The sequence below is a fragment of the Lissotriton vulgaris genome, chromosome 1_1, assembly GCF_964263255.1.
Source record: "Lissotriton vulgaris chromosome 1_1, aLisVul1.2, whole genome shotgun sequence".
Classification (NCBI taxonomy): domain Eukaryota; kingdom Metazoa; phylum Chordata; class Amphibia; order Caudata; family Salamandridae; genus Lissotriton; species Lissotriton vulgaris.
This window is the reverse complement of record NC_141685.1, coordinates 1,938,460,369-1,938,485,026: the sequence shown is the minus strand read 5'-3', so window position 1 is coordinate 1,938,485,026 and position 24,658 is coordinate 1,938,460,369. Positions and strand designations below refer to the sequence as shown.

The 24,658-nt window shown below is 46.7% G+C and overlaps 1 protein-coding gene across 2 annotated transcripts in view; it reads right to left on the bottom strand.

The window, feature by feature from the left end:
* Window positions 1–24,658, bottom strand: part of ACSS3 (acyl-CoA synthetase short chain family member 3) — a 1,235,137-nt gene that overhangs the window by 725,398 nt on the left and 485,081 nt on the right. For both annotated transcript variants that reach the window (XM_086919605.1, XM_086919608.1), the window contains exons 6-7: window positions 24,441–24,521; window positions 24,254–24,349 (exon numbers count right to left, since the gene is read on the bottom strand). In XM_086919605.1, the coding sequence (XP_086775731.1) occupies window positions 24,254–24,349; window positions 24,441–24,521 (177 nt within the window). The remainder of the gene's footprint in view (window positions 1–24,253; window positions 24,350–24,440; window positions 24,522–24,658) is intronic.

Here is a 24,658-nt window from a genome sequence, read left to right as displayed (position 1 = left end):
ACCTACCATGAAATCTGGGACACCATCACCACTCTCTCCCCTGATATGGACTTCATAACTGAAACGTTGATGAGCCCCTTCTCAAACCCAGACAATACCACCACCACTCCTGATGGCTGCAAGATGAGACTGCACCAATAAACATGGCGTGGTCATCACCATCATCTTCAAGGAAATCATCTGATGCACCGTCATCAACGATGACCATCTTGGAACTGCTGTCTAGTTCTCACTAATCCACAGGACCTGTGCTTTTGTTGGACAACGTAAACCTTGGGTGAGGTGCCTAGACTGATCCCGGGCACCTTGCAGGATATGTTGGCCTAGAGACTAGCTGGCTGACAGTGCTACGATAAGCCTCCCCTGCCCCCCCGCCTCCCAAACTCTATCAGGGAGCGAATGGTTTCTAGCAAGCACTGAACAGGGCAATCCTGACCCTTCAGGGATTGTGGTACTAGAGCAGAACATGTAGCTCATTCACTCATGCTTACTTGCTCTGAGAGAAATATACAGAGAATACACAGTGGGACGTTTTCAATATATTTATTGAACCAACGTCATTCTTGTATAGAATACATGTGATGCGATAATCAGTAGACTGAAAGAGATTGCAGAAGATGCTATGTTGCCCAGTGCATTAATTCTGGATGTTAATGTGTTCATACCATTATCAACCACAGCCAAAGCCTTTTCTAAATTAGCCCTATCAATCTTGTACAGTCTCAGCAGATTCCGGTTGAAAACATTTCCATAGCTTGTTGTATATTGCACACAAGAAGAGCTTTTGAGGTAGGTTCCATGGACCTAACAAGAAATCCCTGAGATCAGAAAGAAGAGACAACTGAGAAAGTGTTGAGGTTTTTAGCCAATCAAGGCACAATTTTCCAACACTATATGATGTCACCACCTGAGTGTTCTGACTGTACATACCAATGATCAGGCCTACTGATCCTAAACCCTTCGGTTTTGCCTAGGAATCTAGATTGGCACTAATTTGTGTCCCCAGGCCAAACCAAACATCCCTTCCAATTGGGGGTCTGATGAATTAAAAGAACCATTTTGTATCATGTTATCTAGTGTATCCTCACTGAAGTGTGTTAAATGCATCCAGTTCTAAAACCATGCGAATGCAGGAATACAATGTTTTTCAAATCATTCCACTTGGCTATTCCAAGACAGGAAGTTTGTTGCACTGTTTTGTTCAGGAAAATAATTTGATGTGGTATGAGGCAGGTTCTGAATAAGGCCTCAGTTTCCTGAACCTGCCAGTCTTTTGTCCCCCAGACAGATTTTGTATCTATGGTGTCTTTCCAAATGTCGAAACCCTGTACAGACAGTTGGGAAATATAGGAAGCAGAGAATATCAGTTTGGTTTTTGTTAGCATATTTTTCTTTGCAGGTGTAGGTGCAAGCCTCTAATAATAGGAAGCTGGGTCTGATGCGTCAAAACCAGACAAATAAGCAAACTTTTGTGAAAATGTTTTTTAAAGATATTTTGACTGTGCTGGGCAGTGTTCCCATTAAGTTTAATTATAAAGAGCATGTGAGATACTAGCTTTGTGGAAGAAGTGGTGACCATAATTTTCATAGCAACATATCACCAAACTTAAATGTACCATCATACAATTCATCAGCAGAAAATCCAGCTGATTGCTTTAGATCTGTAAGCAAAGAATGCACAGTTTCAATGTCCCAATCATCAGAGAAAGTACTAAAGGTGATGATATAATTTAAGGAAATTTTAAACAAATAAGGTATTTGTAAAGGTTCAGTAGGACCAGACACATCAGACGATATCCTATCCCAAACTATTCCTTCCGGAATTTGAACTGCTGTAATGTTCACTAGGGACAGGTCCCTGAATTCACGGTGCGATGATGCATGTGGTTTCAAAACCAAGTTCACAAGGTGTACTGCAAGTGTTCTGGGAGATGGTGTCCATTCAGAAGTAGGAAAAAGACAGTCACCAGACCAATCCAGAGGACCAGGAATAGTAATCAAATTATAATCCAAAGATGTAACCAAGAAGTAACAAAGTATCTGTTTTTCAGCCAAAGATAGACAGCATGTACTTGTAGTTTGAAAGGGAGAGGCCGTGGTATCTCAGGGTCACTTGAATCCAAAGAGAAGTTGTCATAATGCACAAACCACCCAAATGCCGTCCGGTCTATTTTTGGCAGCTCTGCAGATTTTGTTGAACTGGGAGATGCCTCGACCTGTGGCATATTAACGTAGACGTTGTCAATTTTCCGAATTGAGATTTGTGTTTCTGCACACATTGACTGTACAGTTTTAGTTGCTTCAACAACAAGAAGTAATACTTCATTGTTGTTTGCAGTTTCTCTTTGGAGAGGGGAATCTTCTTTAGTTATTAAAGCTCCTTTCTGAACTCCCTGAATGGTAGCAAGAGGAGTGTGGCGGCTAACCAGGAGCCCACGCGGCCTGCTGTTGAGAATCGGCCACATAGTGTGGTTTGATCAGATCAAAGGAGACAAACCTTTTGTCTCGGCAGCCAGCAAGGGACGGAAGAAGTACAGTTCTGGTACCTTTGACAGCCAGGATAGATGGCCCAAATTCTTTTTTTGTCCATAATTATTTCCCTGACCAGGTCCCCAATCTTCTGGACCCAGTAGGGGACTCCCCCAAGGTATGTTGGCCTACAGACCAGCGACCTCAAAGTGCCACCATAAGCCCCCTAACCTTACCAGGGAGCGAATGGTTTCTGGCAACCACTGAACATGACAATCCTGACTCCGCAGGGCTAGTGGTACCAGAACAGAACCTTTCGCCCAGTCACTCATGCTTACTTGTTCTCAGGGAATTTTACAGAGAATACAAAGTGGGATGTTTTCAATATATTTATTGAACCAATTGGCATTTATAGTTTACAGTGACAAATAGCAAAGAAAGAATACATTCAGTTGGATTGCATGGTACATTTCATATCACAGTATAGCGTTATCCATAAAAGGAGTTGGTCCATAGACATTTTGTTAACATTGAGGTCTTAGGCTATGTGCATGCCTTATTGAACAGGGGTATAAAAACTGGGAAATAGTTCATGGAATTTCCGGGTACTGATATCAGATGTCGGATGCGGCATCAGGGTGACACGTGTCTCGTCAATCTATACAGCTGTGTGCTGTTGGAAATGTAGGGGAGATATCGGTTGGTCTGGCTCCAACATTCGGCCGTCTAGTGTGACGCCGTGTGTGGTGCGACTGCCCGTTAGCAGTATGATCGCGCTACCGGGGGAGATCTGGTATGTGTGTTTGTGGTCTACACCTGTGGTGGTGGATCCGTTGGCGTGTGCATGCCACCGCCCGGGTCCCCACCAGGTGTCGATTGCTTGAATCGGTGTAGTAGTAGGGCCCACTCCATGGAGATGGGGTGCGTGCGTATCCCCGCAGCGCTTCTTCCTTAGCTGCAGCCCATTTGTGTATCACTCCCACCTATGCCGCGAGGGGGGGCCTGTGGGGGAAGGCCAGTGCATGGCCACACTCCGCTTAGCTACTAAAACGGCTAGTGAAATAAATTGAATGTGTACTTTGTATTGTTTCTGTTTCCGGAAAATACCTAGTGCACTGGCCTCCCATGTGTTCATGTAGGTAAGCCCTGTGAGGTTTCTAAGAGAGTCATGAACGCTTTGCCAGTATGGTCGGATTGTGGGGCAACTCCAGATCATATGATGAAAGTCTGCTTCCTGTGATTGGCATCTAGGACAAAGGAACTGTGTGTCTGGGTAGAATTGTTGAAGGCGTGCCGGTGTCAGATACGCTCTATGGAGTATGTAGAATTGTATGTTTTTAAAGCATGCGTTTCTAGACACCTTCTTGGGGTATTCCAGAGCCCTCTCCCATTCTTTCTCATGCAGTGGACGTCTGATGTCTTCCTCCCAGGTGGTTCATAAGGTCGCTAATGGTTTGTTTGTGAGTTCTCATATGGCTTTATAGAGCCATGTGGTTAAATGTCGTCCCACTCCCATATGTAAGACTGTGTGAATGACTGGGTGTGTGTTTGGTTCTCCTGTCGAAAGGTCATGATACGGTCGGTAACTCTCGAGGAAATGTCGGTGAAGTAGGAACTTGCCCAGGGGAAGAACATAGTCGTCCATAAGGCATTGGAACAGTCTGAGCTGTCTGTCCTCGAATAAGGACTCTATCTCGGTGATGCCACTGTGCGTCCATGTGGTAAGCATGTTAGTTGTGTAATAGTTTTCGCGTTTGGGCCACCCGACCAACGTGAACAAAGGGGAGTAAGGGGGTGTCCCCGGTGACATGAAGTGTACTCTTTGCATATATTTGCATGCCACTGCTACTTGTAAGGGATATGTACGTCTTGGTTTAGGGCCAGGTAGTAACAGGTGATGGAGTTCAGAGATGGGCCTACCTGCCGTCCAATAGGATAACCATTGCAATTGTGCAGCTAGGAAATAGGATTCAAAGGATGGAGCGCCCAGTCCTCCCTGCATGTTGGGTAATAGTAGTGTCTTCAATACTAATCTATATCTGGTGGGTTCCCAGATTAGCGCGCTGAGAAGCGGGTCTAAGTCACGAAAGAAGGTTCTATGTGGGATTACTGGTAAGTTTGTGAAGTGGTATAGCAACTGCTGAACCATTATCATTTTAGCTGAAGCCACTCGGCCGATCGAGGCTAATGGGAGGCTCCTCCAGAATCCGATTGCCGATCTGATGCCAGCCGGTGCATTACGGTGATTACCCCCAAATATGTCAGTTGGGGAGTGGTAGAGATGGATTCCGGGTTGCTTCCGCGCTCCAGGTAGGCTCGGATGTAGTGGGTATACTGTGGATTTATCCCAGTTCACCTTTAGCCCAGAGGCTTCTGCGAAATCTGTTAGCGTTGCCCAGATGGGTGTTAAATCTTCGGTGATGTCTCGTACATATATTAGGTCATTGGCATACATGGAGACGCTATGTATGATGTCTGCTATGGGAATGCCCCAGTGTGTCCCTTCTTGTCACAATCGTATAGCTAGGGGTTCGACCTCGAGGGCGAAAGGAAGGGGCAATAGTGGGCAGCCTCGTCTCGTGCCCCTCTGGACCGAGAACTCCGCCGAGATGTACCGCCCTATGCGGACACTTGAGGTGAGTTTGGTGTACAAGTGTTGTGTGTACGCTAAGAGGATGGGACCCAGTTTTGTCCGTTGCAGGACTGAGAACAGATACTGCCAAGTGAGGGTATCACAGGCCTTCTTAAGGTCTAGGATGAGACAGGCTGACCAGGGTTGTGTGTCTCTCACCTGGTCTTGGATGTGGAATATTCGTCGTATGTTCTGGGATGTGTTTCTACCAGGGACGAATCCACATTAAACTGAGTGGACCAGAGGTTGTATAATTTGCGTGTATCTGTCCACTAATATCTTCCCAAGGAGTTAACAGTCGGTGGAGAGGAGCCTGATAGGGCGATAAGAGGCCATCTGTCGCGGGTCGTGGTTTGGCTTTAACAAGGTCACGATTACGGAACGATCCAAGGCGAGGTCCAATGTGCAATTGTAATCCCCACCCAGAATCCAGCAAATGGAGGTAAATTCGGCCAGGATCCCAGTGAGGTGGTCCCTGAATTTATCTTGCTCTACATTCGGGGCGTATACGCTACCCAGGAGTACTGATTGCCCATCTAGGAGTCCCTCTAACAGGGTGTATCTGCCGTCTTTGTGCATCAACCTCTTGAGTTCCTGAAATGGAGTCCCTGGCCGAACCCAGATCAGTGTCCCATGTGCGTATGCGGAGTATGTCATGGCACATATGGTTCCACGCCATTTAGTCTGTAGTTTGCCTATCTCGGTAGCGGTGAGGTGTGTCTCCTGTAAGAACGCAATCCGAATGTTGTGATGTTTTGTATAGGAGTATACTGCATAACGATTGCTCGGTGTATGGAGTCCTCTGACATGGAGTGTGGGGATGCTGATGTCAGTGTGCTGCGTGGGTATTGCCATGTTTCGGTATCAGTGCGCATCAAAAGGGACATGTATCTGTTGGAGCATAGGGACCGATAACTCCCTGGTCGGGTATGGGGCACGTGCAGCCCACAGCGCCGCTCGTTCTTGTGTTTTGGGTACCCTGGTGTATGCTGTTCCATGAGGGGGTTGGGACATTGCTGAACTGGGGTGTTAAACTGTACAACTGTGGTCGGGAAACAGTCCCAATACCAAAGACCCATCGTTGGGAACGATACCTCCAAACCTACTCTCCCAGACGAGGAGGGTGTAACATTATATAGTGGGGAGGCAGAGTGTAAGTATGAGGCAGCTCGCTGATCGGGCCTTTGAAGGATCAGTGGGCATCGCCCGAGGCATGTCATAAGATGGCTATGTTGCATGTGACTAGTTAGTGAGTCTAGGGTGCATCTGCTCTCACTGAATTCTCAGCAAGAACATCTCATGTCGAGAAGGTGCTCATTTGTCCATCTAGGATGACGTCAGCCGTCTGAGGAGTGACCAGAGGGGATGTAATGGAGTCCTCGCCAGATAGTGTTCCATCGCTGTTGTTCTCCCCTTTTGATGAGAATTTGTGTGGGGGTCGATCTATGTCCTCTGTAAGGGGGGATGCCTGAAGGTCGATCACTGCCTGCAGGGCCTCTCGTCGTTCTTTCACGATTTGTTCCAGGTCTGCAGGGTCTTGGGTACGTGATCCGGTCATGTTATTTGCTCCGCCGCGTTGTTGCTTCTGGGTGCGCCTTCTGGTTCGTGGCATTTTTAGAGTGGGGTCCCGTATGATCTTGCCTCTGGATTGCTGCGAGCAGTGATGATCCACCCAATCATGTGTTTCCTCAGCGGTGGTGAAAAAGATAGCGGAGCCGTTATGGATGACCTTGAGGCGAGCCGGGAAGAGCAGGGAATCCTGGATATTGTTCTGTCTGAGTCGATGTTTCACGTCCAAAAATGAAGACTGTTGTTGTTGTACTGCTTGTGCGTAATCCGGGAATATCATTATCTGTTTATTTTCCACCTGCAGGGGGCTTGCCAGTCTGGCTGCACGCAGCACTGCGTCCCAGTTACGAAAATGTAGGAACTTCGCCAACATCGGTCTTGGAGCGGCTCCTGGTGGTGGTTTGCGGGCCGGGGCCCTGTGGGTGTGCTCAATGGAGAAGAATGTCGTCCGGTCCGTCTTCGGGGTGAAGGATTTCACCCACGCTTCCATGTAATTCAGCGGGCTCGTGCCCTCAATTCCCTCCGGCAGACCCAGATAGAACAGCGTTGTGATCGTCCTTCCAAATTGTCTGTGCATTCTTCCATGATGGCTAGGCGGTGTAGGACATCCTGTAGCGTCAACTGGTGCGTCTTGAATGCGGGTTGTACGTCGGCTAGTGTCTTTTCCCCGTCCTTCACTTTGTCCGCCAGTTTGCGGTGGTCGTCGCGGATAAGGCTGACATTTTTCGCTTGGGTGCCAAGCCGTTCCTCCATGGACATTCTGGAGAGTTTGATAGCTGCCAATACCTGGTCTAGTTTGTCCGAGATCGAAGGGTCAGATTGTGGCGCTGTAGTGTTTGTCCATGTCCGGGTATTCGGCATGTTTTTCAGGACAGTCTCGGGCACTGATTTTGTCCCAACCGCGTGTCTGGACCTCCAGATATACGGTCACCGTTCTTTTTTCTACCTTGCCCCTTTTCTTTGGAACAAACTGCCTCCTCACCTCCTATCCATTACTGAACATTAGCAATTTCGGAAAGCACTAAGAACTTGGCTCTTCCGCAAGTAATTATTTTCATTCTTTTCTGTACTGCTTTAGCCTCACTTATGATCAATCGTTTTTTTGCTGTAAGCGCCTTGAGACCTTGCGGTGATAAGTTGCGCTATATAAAAACCTTTGACATGCCATGACATGACTGATGTATGTTGGGTCGCCCTTGGTTTCCCCATGATGACAACCAGGGAGATTGCGCGTGATAAAAGCATTAGCTAGGATTGCGAGGTGTGCGAATCGTCGGGTCAGGCGGTCTGCATGAGGGGTCAGCACTCACCAAGCAAGGGGGTGTAGCAGTCCGGTGAGAGAGGGGTTTTTTGTGCTATCGTCCTGGTCACTGCAGGTGGTGATCACTGCCAGGATGGCCCAGACACAATGTGCATGTTGTCCGGAGAGCGGGGGTTAGTGTGGGGGCCGTGAGTGGGTCAGAGTCAAGGCCTCACGCCTCCTCAATGCTGTTGTGCGCTGGCTGGTGCAAGGTCAATCAAGGTGGTTATGCCTCCATATTAAGGTCAGGCAGCTTTCAGCTCCGATGTACCCAGTTCCTTAAGCTGCAGCCTGAGGGGGGGGGGTTTCAATTGTGGGGTCAATTCTTGCGTGGGAGGGGGGAGATTTCTGCTCACCTCACTGCCTCTGAAGAGCGTCTCTCAGGATCCCCAGACGTTAATTGCGCCATTCGCGGCGGGCACCAGGCTCCATCTTGAAGTCACGCAGCTCCGGCTGGGGGGCCGCCCAGGGAGTCACTGCTGGGCCAGAGGTAATAGTCGGCCCCCGGTTCCCCGGGCCACCGGTGGGAGGGGTTGCCACCCCGGCCGCCGCACAATGGGGTGCCGTTTCGGGACATTCACCTGGCGAGAGGGTCCACACCAGCCAAAATGGCGGATCTTCGCCTCTCACTTCTCTCCGTTACTGTATTCAAAGGTATGGCCGGGGCTTTTGCAGCTTTATTGCCCCGATGTGAGGCCCCCTCGCTCCCGCCTCCGCTGCAGGTAATTTGTCATAGCCGCTATCAAGCGCAGGTCTCGTGGTGCCTGTCCGGGCTTTCTAGGTGCACCATCTGGGATGAGCGGGCACCATCTTGCTGTCGGGAGCCCGGGTCCGATATTTTAAAGTTGCTGCAGCCCAATCACTCTGTGTCAACGAAGTGAGGGCATCGATAAACGCAGGGTAGATTCCGGCGTCTGAATATCGTTTTTGCCGCTGGGATCGACGTCTGGAAACGGGAAAGATGCAGGCCCGATCTCGGAGCCTCAGCAGGACACAGCTGCCATTGTAGCCTGCTTGGCCGCGCCCCCCGAACCAGCGTTATTCTTATATAAAAAAACATGTGCTGCGATAATCAGGATACAGAAGCAGATGAAAGTGAGGACAAGCACCAAAATACTAAATAGTAGATAGAGTTCTAACATTGTGCTAAAACAGTGTTTATATGCAGGCAGATAAACAAGGCAGTATCAGGCGTACTTCTACTATGCAAATCCCACTCTGTGTGTACCTAGAATGTGTGTAGGTGTGAAGCCAATAATCCCCCCCCCAAGGGACAATCCAACCCAATTAACTAACGGGAGAGAATGTAGGAGCCCTTCTTGGTCACAAACTGGACACCCCCTAACGGAGATGTCAGACCACTGAGTGGTGAAGTCTCAGCATGCAGGGACCCTCGGTGTCAGCTGAAGTGCCTCGGCTGCTAATCTTTTGGGATGCTCATTATTTATAATAAAAAGCATCCTTGTGAAGTGCGTATAGATTAGCGATGTTATGGATATGTAGATAGCCCTGATGCCCCGTGGATGAAGATAGAAGAACATGTATTCATCGTGCGTCAAGAGGCCTTGTACATGGTGTTCGAGGGATCGTGATAATGTTATGCGAAGCTAGCTGTGTAAATAAAGTTTTTTTCTGAGAAACTAATCCAGCATTGTCAAGCATGCAAATATGCGCAAAAGGTCACAGCAGAAATGTTATTGTGCAAAATTATTTAAATATTAAGAAAAATGTGTACCTCCACTACTTGGGCCTAACCCGGGCACCTAATAGAAAAACTCAATTTACAAATACAAACTGATGCTAAGACCACAATATAAGGCACCCTTGCCTACAGACCTTAAGGACCCCGACCAGCCTTCTGCGACGCCATCACCAACCTCATCGCCCCCCCCCTTGCCATCGATTCCCACAACTACATCCAGTTCAGCGATCTCAATTTCCATGTCGATGACCCCAATGACCCATACGCTACCTTCCTCCAGGAGAAACATAAGCAACATTGGCCTCACCCAACTGGTTACCATACACATGTAAAAAGCCGGACCCGTACTCAACACCATTTTTACCCATGTGTAAACTCACCTAGACCGACCATGCCATTGTTTACTTTACCATCTCTGAGGTTCAGCATATCATCGCGATGCACCACAGCTCCACCCACTGCAGCTAGGGCAAGGTAACTGGGACTCAAAGAACACACGCCCTGAGCACCACACAACCCCGAAAAGTCAGCGGACCTTGACCAGGCCGTCCAGAACTTCTCCGTCTGAATCAACAAATGCAGCGACGGAGTCATCCCGCTGAAGCAAGCAAAAACCAGCAAAACCTCAAAACAAACTAACTGGTACACCCCAGAGCTCAGAATCACCAAGTGCAACTGCTACCAAGTTGAGAAGCAATGGGGCATCACCAAGGATTCCTCCAACAGAGCCGCTCACAAAGCAGCCCTCAGCAACTACCACCTGCGCATCAAGGAAACCAAGAGAGCTGCCGTCACTGACTGCATCGAACCCGCAGCCAATCTTACGAAGGAACTATTCAAAATTGTCAAGGAATTCTCCTATCTGATAGCCACAGAGAACACCATTGGCCCCTCCAAAACCTCTGCAACACCAGCTCAGACTACTTCCACAACAAGACTGCCTCCATCTATAACACCTTTGACCCTGACCTACCACTCTCAGCCTCAACAACCTCAATCAAATAGTGAACACAAGCTGCTCGATAACCACCTTGTCTTCGCTCATTACTCAGACCACCCCTGCCATCATGTCGTTCATCTACTACAGGGCCCCCATCAACTCCTGCCCCCCACCATCTCTTCTACATCGGAACCAACCCAATCTGCAGGGAACTCACAAGCATCCTCAACACCTCCATCTCCACAGCAACCTTCTCAGACAGATGGAAACATACAGAGGTCAGACCCCTCATGAAGAGGCCCTCTGCCAACCCCGCAACCTCAATAATTACCAACCAATCTCCCTGCTCGCCTATCCAGCCAAAGTACTCGAGAAAGCCATCAACCAACAGCTCACAGAATACCTGGAACAAAACTACCTACTCAATTCCTCTCTATCAGGATTCCGTGCCAACCACAACACTGAGACCGCTCTAATTGCCGCCACAGTTGACATCGGAACTCTCCTCAACTGCTGAGAAACTATGGCCCTGATCCTCCTCTACCCCTCTGCTGTGGACGACGTCTCCCACCACATCCTCATTGACAGACTCCATAACGTCGGCATACAGCAAAACACCCCCAAGTAGACCACTTCTTTCCTTTCAAGGCACTCACAGAGTATAAAACTGCTTCCCTTTACCTCTGCACCCAAGAAAATCATACGAAGCAAACCCCAAGGACCATCCCTCAGCATCACCCTGTTCAACATCTACATGACTCCCCTCTTATACATCGTCAGATCCCATGGATTCAACATATGCTAACAACACTCAACAAACCCTCTCGCTCAACGAGGGTCCCTCCAACGTTAAACCCAACTTCTGCAACACCATGACCAACGTAGCCAAATGTATGAGACAGCTGCCTTAAACTCAACTCTGACAAAACAGAAGTTCTGATCTTCGGGAAGAACACCTCCACATGGGACCACAACTGGTGGCGAGCAGTACTCGGACCAAAACCCACACTGACAGACAATGGATGCAACCTCAGCATCATCCTAGACAGCCAACTTACCATGAAATGGCAAGTCAACGCGGTCACCACCTCCTGCTTCCAAACCCTTCACATGCTCCGCAGAATCTTCAGATGGATCCCAATGACACCAAAAAGACTGTCATGCAGGCCCTCGTCACCAGCTGCCTCAACTTTGGCTATGCTCTCTACACGAGAAATCCCACCCAGCTCCTCAAAGACTTCAGACCATACAGAACACAGCAGCCAGACTCGTCCTGGACTTCCCCAAACAAACCTGCATCACCCCTCTTCTCAGAAACCTACACTGGCTCCCCATCCAGAAGAGATGCCAGTTCAACATCCTCACTCATGCATGCAAAGCTTTACACGATCAAGGACCATTCTACATCAACTATCAACTGAATTTCTACCTGCCCTCAAGGCACCTGCGCTCTGCCTCACTCGCCCTCGCACACCCCCCTAGTATCTGTCACAGCCTCTGCCAAGGAACCTTCATCTCTTATAACATTGTCAAGACTGGAACAACCTGCCCCTCCACCTCTGAATGTAAAAAGAACAATTAATGGACAGAATACTGAACAATTTAAAACGTTCTCCCCAGCGCAGAGATGCTCCCCATTCCATTCCAGTTTAAATCCAGCCATATGCAAATCAGTCTTGACCCTGCTCCCCATGGGAACAGTCCAGCTGGAACTGCCAGGCCAGGTCCACCCTGCACCAGAAGCAAACATCCTAAGACCGGTTTTGGGGTATCACTGCTCATCAGCCAGGCTAGCTTGATTCCAGTGGCATGAAGAGCACAGGACCCAGATCTGGGCATATAGGTCCCACTCTGGGTGACAAATGCGAAAGAACAATTGATGGACAGAATGCTGAACAATGTCAAGCATTCTCCCCAGTACAGAGATCTGGGCCTAAATCCATCTGAACAGCACCCGCCTTGGCAGACTTCAGAAAGAAACTCAAGACCTGGCTTTTTGACTGAGACACAGCACCCTCAGGGCCGAGATAAACTAGAGGTGAAGTGCTGTACTATGCAAATGCTGATTGATTGACCTGAAGCTTACTCAAGTAAAACAGGAATTTGCTTCCATTCCCAATATCACTGTCCATTCCTCATATCCTGTGGTACTCAAACCTGAACCTGAAATTCTTAATGCCGCTCAACTGTGCCAAAACCTCTGCCTTTGTAATAATAGTAATTGGCTCATCAAAAGAGAAGGTGGTTATCTCTGTTGTCGATGCAATATCAGAAGCCCAAGCATACTCAAATAGTACAATTTTCAAAAGAAAGCCTTCTCAATTCATATACAAATGATATAGTACACCATTCTCCCAGACCAAAAGGCACCACATACCCCTTAAAATTCATAAAGGAGTTGAAAACTAACCTATTTGCTGTATTTCCAGTGTCTCTCCCAACAACATCCACTTCAGTCCCAGTCCAGCAGTCTAACCTACCAGCATCGCAACCGCTGCTCAAATGATAGATTTACTTGCCTTGTATGCAATCTCTGAATCTCTTTCTTACGTAACCATCCTGTTGGTTCAATGCTCTTTTGTGAAATGGCTGGTAGAATTTGCCCAAGATTCATTGCCAGGCTTTTCCTAATGATTGTGGTGCAATGAACGCTTTCTGGGGAGTTGTCTGATAGATAACTATTGTTTACTTCTGCTGTGCTATTCCTTGGGTAACAGGAACGTTTTCTTGTCATGCAGTTTAAAAAGCGACCTAATTATTCATGAGAGGATGTGTGCTCTGTAGAACTGCTGCGCTCCATTTCCCATTGCACTTCTGTAGCTCACAGGAGAACTGAAATGCAGCAACCCCTACAACAGCATAAGAGTCAACAGTGCAGTTCCCCAAAAATTGCTTGGGTTTGGCAGGGGTGTGTTAGTCACTGAGGTGCAGCTCAGACAAGCTGCCTTTTCCTATATTTGCAGCTTCTTGAGTTTTAAGGAATAAAAACGGATTTTCATTTTCTAGTTATTCTTTGCGTTTTTCTGTCCGTTTTGTCTACTTCACGTCCTGCTGAATCTGTGCCCTCCTTACAGTCTAAAAGTTCCAGGGGATTGACATTTTTACATTTGAAAATTGATTAAATTAATATATATACAAAAATTGCGCAAAAAAAGGGAAGAATGTAGGAACAGGCGCCCACACACAAATTCAAACACTATCAGCCTGATTCATCATAGTGCCGTTTTGCGAGTTTGAAATAGCGAATCATAAGGAATCGCTATTCCAGACTCGCAAAACGGCATTCATGTAGGAATCGCAAAAACAAATGCGATTCTTACATATTCCCTATTTGCGATTAGCAAATTGCTAATCGCAAATAAGGAATAACTCCCCATTCATTCCTTATTTGCGATTAGCAATTTGCTAATCGCAAATAAGATAGCGATTTAAAGTGTGCCAGGGGTGTCCAAAGGACACCCTGTAGCACCCCTTAAAAGTAAATACGAACAGGTGTTGCGCACACACACGTCCAAAGGACATGTGTGTCTGCAACATGCAACTTAGAAAAATGCTTATAAAAGCATTTTTCTAAGTTTTCGCTATTTACCACGAGGTTTGACCTCGCGGTAAATAACGGGCCGAAATTGCGAATTCGCAATTTTAAAATGGATAATGAATTGCATTTAAGGAATCTCAAATAGAGATTCCTTAAATGTAATTCCTCGTAAAAAAGCGAAATCGCTATTACCGATTTTTGCATTTGGGATGATGAATCCCAAATGCAAAAATAGCGCTCGCAAAGGGCCAGATTCTCAGAATCTGGCCCTTTGCGAGCCCATTTCGGCTTGATGAATCAGGCTGTATGAAACCCAGAGCGACTTGAAGGAACCCAATCCAACTTTCACTGAATGAGTTGCTCTCAGGTCATTCGCAAATATGCGACTGAGCTGAAAGCAGCACAATCATGTTGATAGGGTGCACTGCCCCAGCGTGTTCCAGGGTCACTTTTTGAAAGGTGAACCTGCCAGAGACCGAGACTGTGCGTCTAATCTGTAATGGGGCCGGGAATGTTAACAGACTTTACATTTTTTAATCAGTCATGGTGAGAACCTCTCACCCAGTTCCCCACATTTTCTTATAATGATTTTACACTTGTACCAGAGCAATTTTTACGAATTCTCGGGAAAACAGCATCTCTCTGCAATACAGAAATACATGTCCTGACAGCCCTACTGATGTACACATCCTCCTTCGTTGGTGTATTCTATATCGACGAATTTGCCAGAGTTTACAACTGGCTGCAGGTAGAACTAATGTGCCGGAAAGGGCATACAAGTGCACGGACAAGCTCATGCCTTCGTAATATAACGATGAATAAGTACTGATCACAAACTGCTACTGTTTAAATGCAATCTGTTATCACTAATAGCATACGGTATTGACTGTTTGCCCTAAAACGTATAGTAAATTGCGTTATCAAGTAAGAACGGGGAACACGGTGGACAATGAACGCAGTTACATTTATTCAGTAAGATGAGATAACCCGGCTGCAAACTAGTGTACTTTAACTGCAGAGCTTCAGAAAAATGATTTCTGGCACCCATTCATATGATTTCAAATATTAGTCTCTCTTTTGTACAATATGACTCTTTAGTCTGCAAGAAGATTCATAAGAATCATTTTTTTCTGATGGAATATTTAATCCCAGGAACGTTAGATGCATTCACAATGTGGTACCCGCTTGAGGAAACAAGCGTTTTCGTCTGTGTCCACGTTTTTGTAAACAAAGTAGGGTCCTTGTAGGTAATTAGTCCAGTAGCCAGTAGTGTAGATTAGGTAGTTTATTAAGTTACAGGTAAGATGGTAAAGGCCCCACCGGGAGCAGCATCCTGCTGCTCAGCCCCACTCATTCTAACTGACCACTCAGCAAAACTATGCACTCATGAACATTTTATTACATCACACTTACACAGGCTGAGCATCAAGGAACTAGGATACACAGGATACAACACATCTCCTTCCTTCCGAAAACAATAAAAACAACAGGAAGCAAAGTGAAAGAAAACATGTATTCACACTTGCTGTACACGTAAGCAACCAATCCTAAAGCACGAGGAAAGATCACATTTCATCCTTAAAATAATAAAATAAAATTAGGTCACATATGATAATGTAGCATTAATCACTGCATTGCTAGATTTGTAAAGGAAGAGAACGTAAGATGATCACATTCATAATCATTACATGCCTAGAATTGTAAAGGAAGTTCATTGCAAACACCACTAACCCACATCACGCTATGCAAAGGAACGCACATATTCCAGGCAGGATGCAACCTCCACAACCCACCACAGTACGCGCTGCGGAACCTCTACAGCGCATCACGTCAAACTAAGCAAAGGAACACACATGGTCCAGGCAGGGTGCAATCTCCACACCCCAGCACTGTACACGCTGCAGAACCACTACAAAACACCACATCAAACTAAGCAAGGGAACACACATGTTCCAGGCAGGATAAAACCTCCACACCCAAAGGCTTTTAAACCTAAAAGAACTCACAGCATGCTCAAACGTCATCCGACCCAACACACGGAACACACCTCTCACTCGAGGTAAGATCCAACCATCAGAAAATGTAATACACAAAAAAAAATATGCATACATCCTAAAGTGCAACCATACCCACTGCTTCCTACAAACATCACTACCACAGTAGACAACAACATATGAAGTATGGCAACAATAAATACAATGAAACCTTAAAGACACACGCATAGGCATAGCATTAGAAATATACATGGTGCATACGAACAGTAGCTACTAATAGCAGTCATGTGATTGGTGAGGAGTCTCTCATCCAAGACCACTACCAAAATAACCAGAATGAATACACCAATTACTTGGTTAACAGCTCCTGCATGCATGTTCTTAAGTTCATACCCATCACATGGGTTAATCTATTGCCGAAAGTTGAGGTACATTATAACTCCACTCACAGTTGATCAGTTCTAGAAAACCACAGTGCCAATAAAAATCCTTATCCTTTCATGCCTTAATTAGCAGTCTTCAGCAATGTTTCATCAGGGCTCAAATCACCTAGACAGCCATTGGCAGAGCATAGGGCATCACGGCTGAAACAAAACACACTCCTATAGAAACTTGGAATGCACAGTGAAGGCACGTTTGGTGCTTGCTGAGGCGCGCAATCCACAAACTCGCTTCGATCTTGAATGCGCGTGATTCCCCTGTCAATGTCCTCGAGGAGTCCCACACAAACAGCGTTGCAGAGCAATCACGTAATGACCACCTTACGCTGCTTCAACAATAAACGTGCTGTGTCAGAGGAACGCAACGACATCACAGGTTTCGCCCACAATGCAACTACCAGCAGTCCAGCTCTGTTTCCAGAATGATTGTTTCTCACGTCACAGCAGAATCCAGTTTCTGCGACGTTGCTTTGGAAGAACCAGTGAGTGCCTTATTCAAATTTTAAAAGGTACACACCGTTTCTCGCGCCTGGTGGTAACTTCCACAAACGTTAATGCATATAGTGCCCACACCGCCAGCGCTCGCTCCACCTTGAGCCCCATACAACTTTCATACCAAGGAGACTCATGAGACATAAATGTGGAAAACGGTGGTGCCGGTTTATTTGCATAACAAGTAGCAGATAAGGTGGGTCATCTTACAGGCGATCCAATGCGGCAGCCCCTCGCTGACCCGCATGCCTAATTAGCCATCTTGCACGGTAAGTCGATGCTCTTGACGGTGCAATACGTTAATACTTTATTTCGGTCTACTCCCGCCCCCCCTGTCAGGGCGGAGCGATTAGGCACACCCCCGGTCGGTTCAGGCCCCCCGACCGCCCGAAGGACTAACGGGGCGCCAACGCTGTTTCCTGGAACCCCCTCGGCTCCAGGTTCTTGGCTCAGGCACCCCTACTGTGCCAGGCAGAGGTATTGATTGTATCCTTCTGCCGCAGAGGTACCCTTACTGTCCATCTGCTTCCAGATCGCCCTGTACTCCGCCACAGCTCTGGAGTACAGCTGTGCAACTGAGGAGGGGCTCCGCAGAGTCCTTAAGACACCTATTTGGGCCGTGCTGAACGAAGTCTATGCCGCTGGCCGCGCGACGCGAAGGGGAGATAACGCGAGACAGCGTCTTAGTGCCACATGCCACGCGAGCAGAACATTAGCGCGCCGGGCCGGGAGCCGCCCCTTTGCAAACGGCCAATGAGTGGCGAGACTGTCACCCCCGGTCGGTTCAGGCCCCCCGACCGCCCGAAGGACTAACGGGGCGCCGACGCTGTTTCCTGGAACCCCCTCGGCTCCAGGTTCTTGGCTCAGGCACCCCTACTGTGCCAGGCAGAGGTATTGACTGTATCCTTCTGCCGCAGAGGTACCCTTACTGTCCATCTGCTTCCAGATCGCCCTGTGACTCCGCCTGCAACACAAAACAGACCATTAGTTGTTCACAATTCGCCTGCCGCTCTGCTGCTGGGTCAGGGCCAGGGTGGGAACAGCGCAGAGCAGCCCAGGAAACGCGGCAGGAAAAGACCGAGCAATGCTTGCTCTGCTAATTATAGGTCCCGTGAGTCCGCCTCCCGCTCGCACAGTCTCGCCACTCATTGGCCGTTTGCAAAGGGGCGGCTCCCGGGCCGGCGAGCTAATGTTCTGCTCGCGTGGCATGTGGCACTAAGACGCTGTCTCGCGTTATCTCCCCTTCGCGTCGCGCAGCCAGCGGCGTAGTGCCCACACCGCCAGCGCTCGCTCCACCTTGAGCCCCATACAACTTTCATACCAAGGAGACTCATGAGACATAAATGTGGAAAACGGTGGTGCAGGTTTATTTGCATAACAAGTAGCAAATAAGGTGGGTCATCTTACAGGCGATCCAATGCGGCAGCCCCTCGCTGACCCGCATGCCTAATTAGCCATCTTGCACAGTCTCGCCACTCATTGGCCGTTTGCAAAGGGGCGGCTCTCGGGCCGGCGCGCTAATGTTCTGCTCGCGTGGCATGTGGCACTAAGACGCTGTCTCGCGTTATCTCCCCTTCGCGTCGCGCGGCCAGCGGCATAGACTTCGTTCAGCACGGCCCAAATAGGTGTCTTACGGACTCTGCGGAGCCCCTCCTCAGTTGCACAGCTGGATAACCACACTGCCAGCTGTGCGCTGCATACATCGACACAGGTTCATTTCACAAGTCTAATCACAGCATAATCCAATAGAGTGTATAACAGCTTCAGCGTTACAAAAAAAGACACATTTCAGAAAGTAATTGCCTTGAGTCATGTAAAAGGTGGTCAAAGCAGATCAAAGCACCAAAAAGTAGTTCCAATACAAGGCTGAAGATTGGTCATTAAAACAGATGCTGTGGGTTCTCACCATATGAATGTTAGAAATCATCACACAGCATACACGCCCTTAACTGACCTTCCAGTCGGCTGCTCTGCCTTCAAGCTCGTAATGTTAAATGCTCCAATAGTCCAAATCTGTAAGTTGCCTGTATGCTGCGGGTTTCAAGCATAAGGTCACACAACAAATTTTGTACTGTGTAGGCGGATTGTAGGCTGGCTGTTGTTTGGCTTTTTACTGTGTAGACTGAGGTCCAACGCCCAAATATTTAATGTGTAGGCAGTTTGGAGGATGGCAGGTTTCAAGCCATTCAAGCCGCACAATGTCCAACGCCCAAAACATACTTCTGTAGGCGGTCTGTTGCAGAAGTACTAATGGGAGCATCCTAGGCGTTGATCAGGCTTATTTTAGAGCTTCTTTTCAGACTCTGGAAAAATCATCGCCACTTTTGTAAACAAAGTAGGGCCCTTGTAGGTAATTAGCCCAGTAGCCAGTAGTGTAGATTATATAGTTTATTTAGTTACAAGTAAGATGGTAAAGGCCCCACCGGGAGCAGCATCCTGCTGCTCAGCCCCACTCATTCTAACTGACCACTCAGCAAAACTATGCACTCATGAACATTCTATTGCATCACACTCACACAGGCTGAGCAGCAAGGAACTAGGAGACAAAGGATATAACACACTGCAGATACAAAACAAGCATTTGCAATGCAATAGGTTTTGCATTACTGAAAGTTTGAGCTATTGGCGTTGTATTATTATTAGCAACGCCAATAGCTCAAACGTTCAGTAATGCCAGACCTACTGCATTTCAATCGTTTGTTTAAAATTACTAGCTCAATTTGATGTGCGGGCTGTTCACTAATTTGTGAGCAATACTACTGTTATTAAGCCAACATCAAACATCCACTGTAGGGTAGAGAAGAAAAGAAACGTTCTGCAGTAAAGGTCTGTAAAATACTGTACATCCGCACGTAACTGAAACTCAAAGAACCTGCATATAATTTTATTTAGCATCAAATGTTCAGTATAAATACAGGGCTTAGAAGAGGCGAGATCTGTTTATCTAAGAAGTGTTGTGCGATTTTTTTCACATGTTCGAGGAAGGCGGGCTCGGCCCCCTTTATATTCACCTTCAAAAGGAAAGCTTTAAAGCAATAAGCAATGCTAAAACAGTTACTTAAAATTACAAAAATGAACACAGTTTATAGGCATTTAATTATCTTGCTGGGAGCTGCTGTACACTCCCGCTCACCATACTCGTTGTCACTATGAGGACAGTGATGTAACACTTTTCTTTAATATGCTCCCCCCCTGGGTGGGCCAAAAGTCTAGAGTATTTGCCGGGCTGATAATTTCACAGCCCTGACGCCTGTGATGTCATCAGCTCGGCAAAGACACTGCATCCATGACCAGTTTCCACACCCTGATGACACAGGGGTAAAGTTAGCCCTGGGCACTTAAATTTTAAGGGCCACACCCTGTGACGAGTTGGAAAAGGGTGTAGTAGAGGCTGCAGACGGGAAGCTAAGCAATCGAGTCTGTGCAGTATGTCATCAGGTATTTGAAGACACACTGTGCAGACTCGAGGCGTCTGCTTCCCGCGCTATAGTTAAAGCTGGATGCCATTTTCGCTCCGATGTGTCCTCAGATTTACTGCCAGCAAGCGTAGGGATGGTCAAAATAAGGACAAGGTGTTGCGCACTGGAGGTGCGTGTGTTTATGTGAAGGAGTCAGCATCGCCGACTCGCCTGGCTTGAAGCTTCCCTCCGTGTCACCAGGTCAGCAAAACTGCGTGCTGGCCCTGGGCCATTTGGTTCATTGCAATTATTGGAGGCCTGTTAAAATTGATGTCCGTTAGCTCGGGGCCTGAAAGCTGTGCCCTTCAAAGTCCAAGCAATATGTGTATTAGCTTGCATGTACTTGAGCGAGGCAAAGTTCGGGATTTTATTTTCTGTTTGAGCAATAGAATTTGTCCCATTTCGCTTTCAGTCTCTCTGACTACAACTTTGCAGTAATATCTGATTGAAAAGAAAACTTCTATTTATCTCCTAGCTGGGGATGACTGGATATTTATGAGGATCTATAAAGACCATTGGTTTGTGTAGTTGATGTTCATTATTGACTTTTAAAAGAGTTTACATTTGTCTTCTCCGAGGGCAGCTTGGGGTACCTCAGTATCCTGCCACCTGTCTGCTTGCTGAATGTTCTGAGTGCTGAACAGCCCACATGCATGTTTTCACTGTACACTTTGGTCTAACTGCAAACAGTGTGTATCCTGCAGGTTTTGGGCATGATGTGTGCTTACATGCTCTACTTGTTCAGCATATTGTTATCAGTATTAGCTTGTAGAGGATTGTAAAGAGTATGTATAGTGACAATGCTATTTGTGCTCAGAATAACAGTGGTTTATTTAGTCTGCATACACATAAATGCTGTAAAGTATATTTGTTTAGGACCTGTGCATGTGTACAGTATGTGTGCATATAATCAATGTACAGTTATTTTGATGCTGTGTCTGTATATTGTATAGGGTTTGTACAGTCTGTGTGGCAAACTGTGCTTGCACATTGTGTTTATCCAGTTTGTGTACATTGTCAGTATAGTTAGCATGAATGTTGCTAATATGTTTCAGTACATATTGTATATGTGGCTAGACAATAGTGTAAGCACACTCCAATAGGCTGTATCATTTTATCTCATTTTCGTTAAATAACATTTGTACAGTAAGTGTCAACTAGCTTCCCAACAAATGTCATGTCCTCCCAAACGTGACCCCTCCTCTTGGCCTTTGCGGTAAATTCCGTTCCGCTTGCGGAATTTGGGTAATTTTGCAGTCCACGGAGAACACGAAATTGCCCAAAATTCTGCGTGCCGCGACTTCGTGAAATTTTTTGTTTGTTCGCATTCTCAAAATGCGTGTTCGCAAGATATTTCCCCCTGAGCACGCAAACAGCTATTGCGAACCGGAAAATAGCATGGCGAACAAGCAATTCCGCGTGTTTCCGGAATTTCTGCATGTTCGCGGAAATTTGCGTAACGCGATTACACAAATTCCGCCCACCCCTACCCTCCTCCTCCTCCCATCCCCAGTGAAGCCCAGCCACATCACTCTCAAACTTCACCAGCCGCCACTGCGCTTAGTGTAGCAGCTATCAAGAAGCGAGACTCACGACCCTCCCTGTTTATATACAGCAGTATCACAATCAACATTCTGCGTTTCCCGCCTGCAGACTTTTAGAGCAGAGCAGCGCCTTTACACGTCACACCATTGAACACTGCACATCTCTGGCCTTCAAGGAGGTAGCAAAACAAGCAATTGGAAACCATGATATTGGTCCCACAGGCCATCAAGACAGTGCAACTATTACACTTTCAAACCAAAAAATAATGTTGCAACACCAAAATAATATTTATTACTAAGGAGGTGTTGGACAGTGTTTAGCAAACAAACACTAGCTCTGTTTTTGAGCTACAGAGACCTTTACATGTCTCACAACCATATTTCAGAACAATTCATAATAAAAATCAATACATATACATACAAGCTGTTCTGGAGAGTCCTCATCAGCCATTGCAGTTTACCTATGACTCCACTACCCTCGCAGCCCTGACTTCCCATGTTTCCCTGCACCAGAGCAAAGGAGCCAGCTGCCGCGCACCATCTTATCGTGCAACCTTAGAACTCAGCTCTTTTGGACACTTTGTACGTTCACACTCATGAACAAATATATATACAAGAAAAAAAAATAAAGGTCAAGGCAAGCTGCAGCTGTCCCACCCGCATCCCACTGCTGGAAGAGAATTCAAAACAGAGCATGTGCACACCTTATATTCTTATAGAGGACAGAGGTATCCTTGGACAAGGCATAGTGTGCAAACAGTGGGGGGAGAGCCAAGGGAGTTTGGGGCATTGAAGTTCAGGACGGCTGCACTGCTTGCAGTGGGATGGTGAGACCAACTTTCTCACCTTTTGTGATGCATGTCTGTCTAGAATGTTGTGGTATAAAGGGGGCATGCTCAGTGAATCATGTCACATTAGGCCCCCTTAAGTGAATGATGCTACAGAAGGTGCCATCCTTTTAGAGTCGCTGTAAGCCCAGGGCGTGCCCCAAACATAATGATTGGATGCAGAGAGAGACCGCTTGGGAGAAGCTGATACAGAACTTCTTGTCTAACTTCAAAAACAAGATCAGAAAAATTCACCCTGGCATGGTGAACCACCCGCTGCGTGACCCACTGCCCCGCCCTTCCAAATGTGCAGCCTCTAAAAGAAAAAGCAAATGAAAAGCGGGACAGGTCGGGAGAAGCTGATACGACACTTATTATTGTTCAAGTTGGACTATGACAGGAAATTTCACGCCCACAAGGTGAAACCACCCACTTTCGTGACCCATTGCCCCTGCCCTTCCCCATGCGCGGCCAATAAAAGATTAAGCAAATCAAAAGCAGGACAGGCTAATGAAAGTAAGGCGTGCGAAAAACAACAACTAAACAAAAAAAGAGTTTTCGCACAAAACAGATAGATAACGAAGGAAAGCGTAAGAAAACTGTACTTGGCCGGTGCTCCTCAGCCTTTAACAGAACAGAAGCAAGGTATTGGCTGCACAAACAAATTAGGAAGCAGCAAAAAAAGAGCAACGCGGCAGTGAACCCTCTAGTGAGCAGCAGGCAGGAATAAAGTTGTTTTGTTGATTACAGCAGGTCTTGCAGACAGCGCATGTGCTGACTAGACTCGACCTAACGAGTATTGATGCTTATGTCTAAAAGTCACCAACTAAAAATAATGAAGTGAATGATTTAAAAATATTTGCCATTCGCTTTCTTCCCTTTCTCAGGACTTGGATTCATTTGGGAGCCGAACAAATGTTACAATTGGGGCTGGGCTCCTCAACTCACGACTAAGAAAAGAAACCATGTCAGATTTTCAGAATAGCACATAAGAAATACCGATGTAGCTCATGGCACGTAAATTCAGCTTTTTGATATTAATTATAGATATTCAGAAACCCTACATAGATTTTACCACTTTGGAAGTCTCCAGAAGAGTGATGAATTAAAAAGAATAATAACATAGGAGTGTAAAAAAAGGCAGGGTATGCTGATCCATATGTAAACAGTAGTGTACAAGAACCATGCATGGACCACATACGCAGACGAATTTGATACAGGGGGAGGGGAGGCACTTGAATATAAACAGGTTAAAATAATTGTACTAGCCGCCCAGTTCTTGATATAGAAAACCGGCAGATAAATGATGCACAAGCATGAAAAACAAGAGACTGTCTCATAACAGTACCTCATACAAAACGGTTGTGTTGCCGTGCAAGAGTGGAGCGTAACAGATATAGGAATGTCCAACGACCCAGCCTAAATCGGATGCGGCCCACCACACCTAAAACAGAAAACATATTGTTTAGACTTTACGTACTCATAAAAATATAAAAAGCCCCCCAAAATATATTTTCTTTTTATAAATTACACACCTCACCGGGCTTTAGTCCATAGACAGCAGACATCGTCCAGTTCAGCATAACTGCATATCCCCCTGTAGTTCGGACAACACCCTAAATGAAAAACATGGAACAAACATATAAGCTATAATGCAAATTAAGAAAATTCAATCCGTGAAGTACAGTGAAATATAACATTTTCCAATATCCGAGTCAAGCAGTGTTCCGAGGCACAAAACATTAGGGGCTTT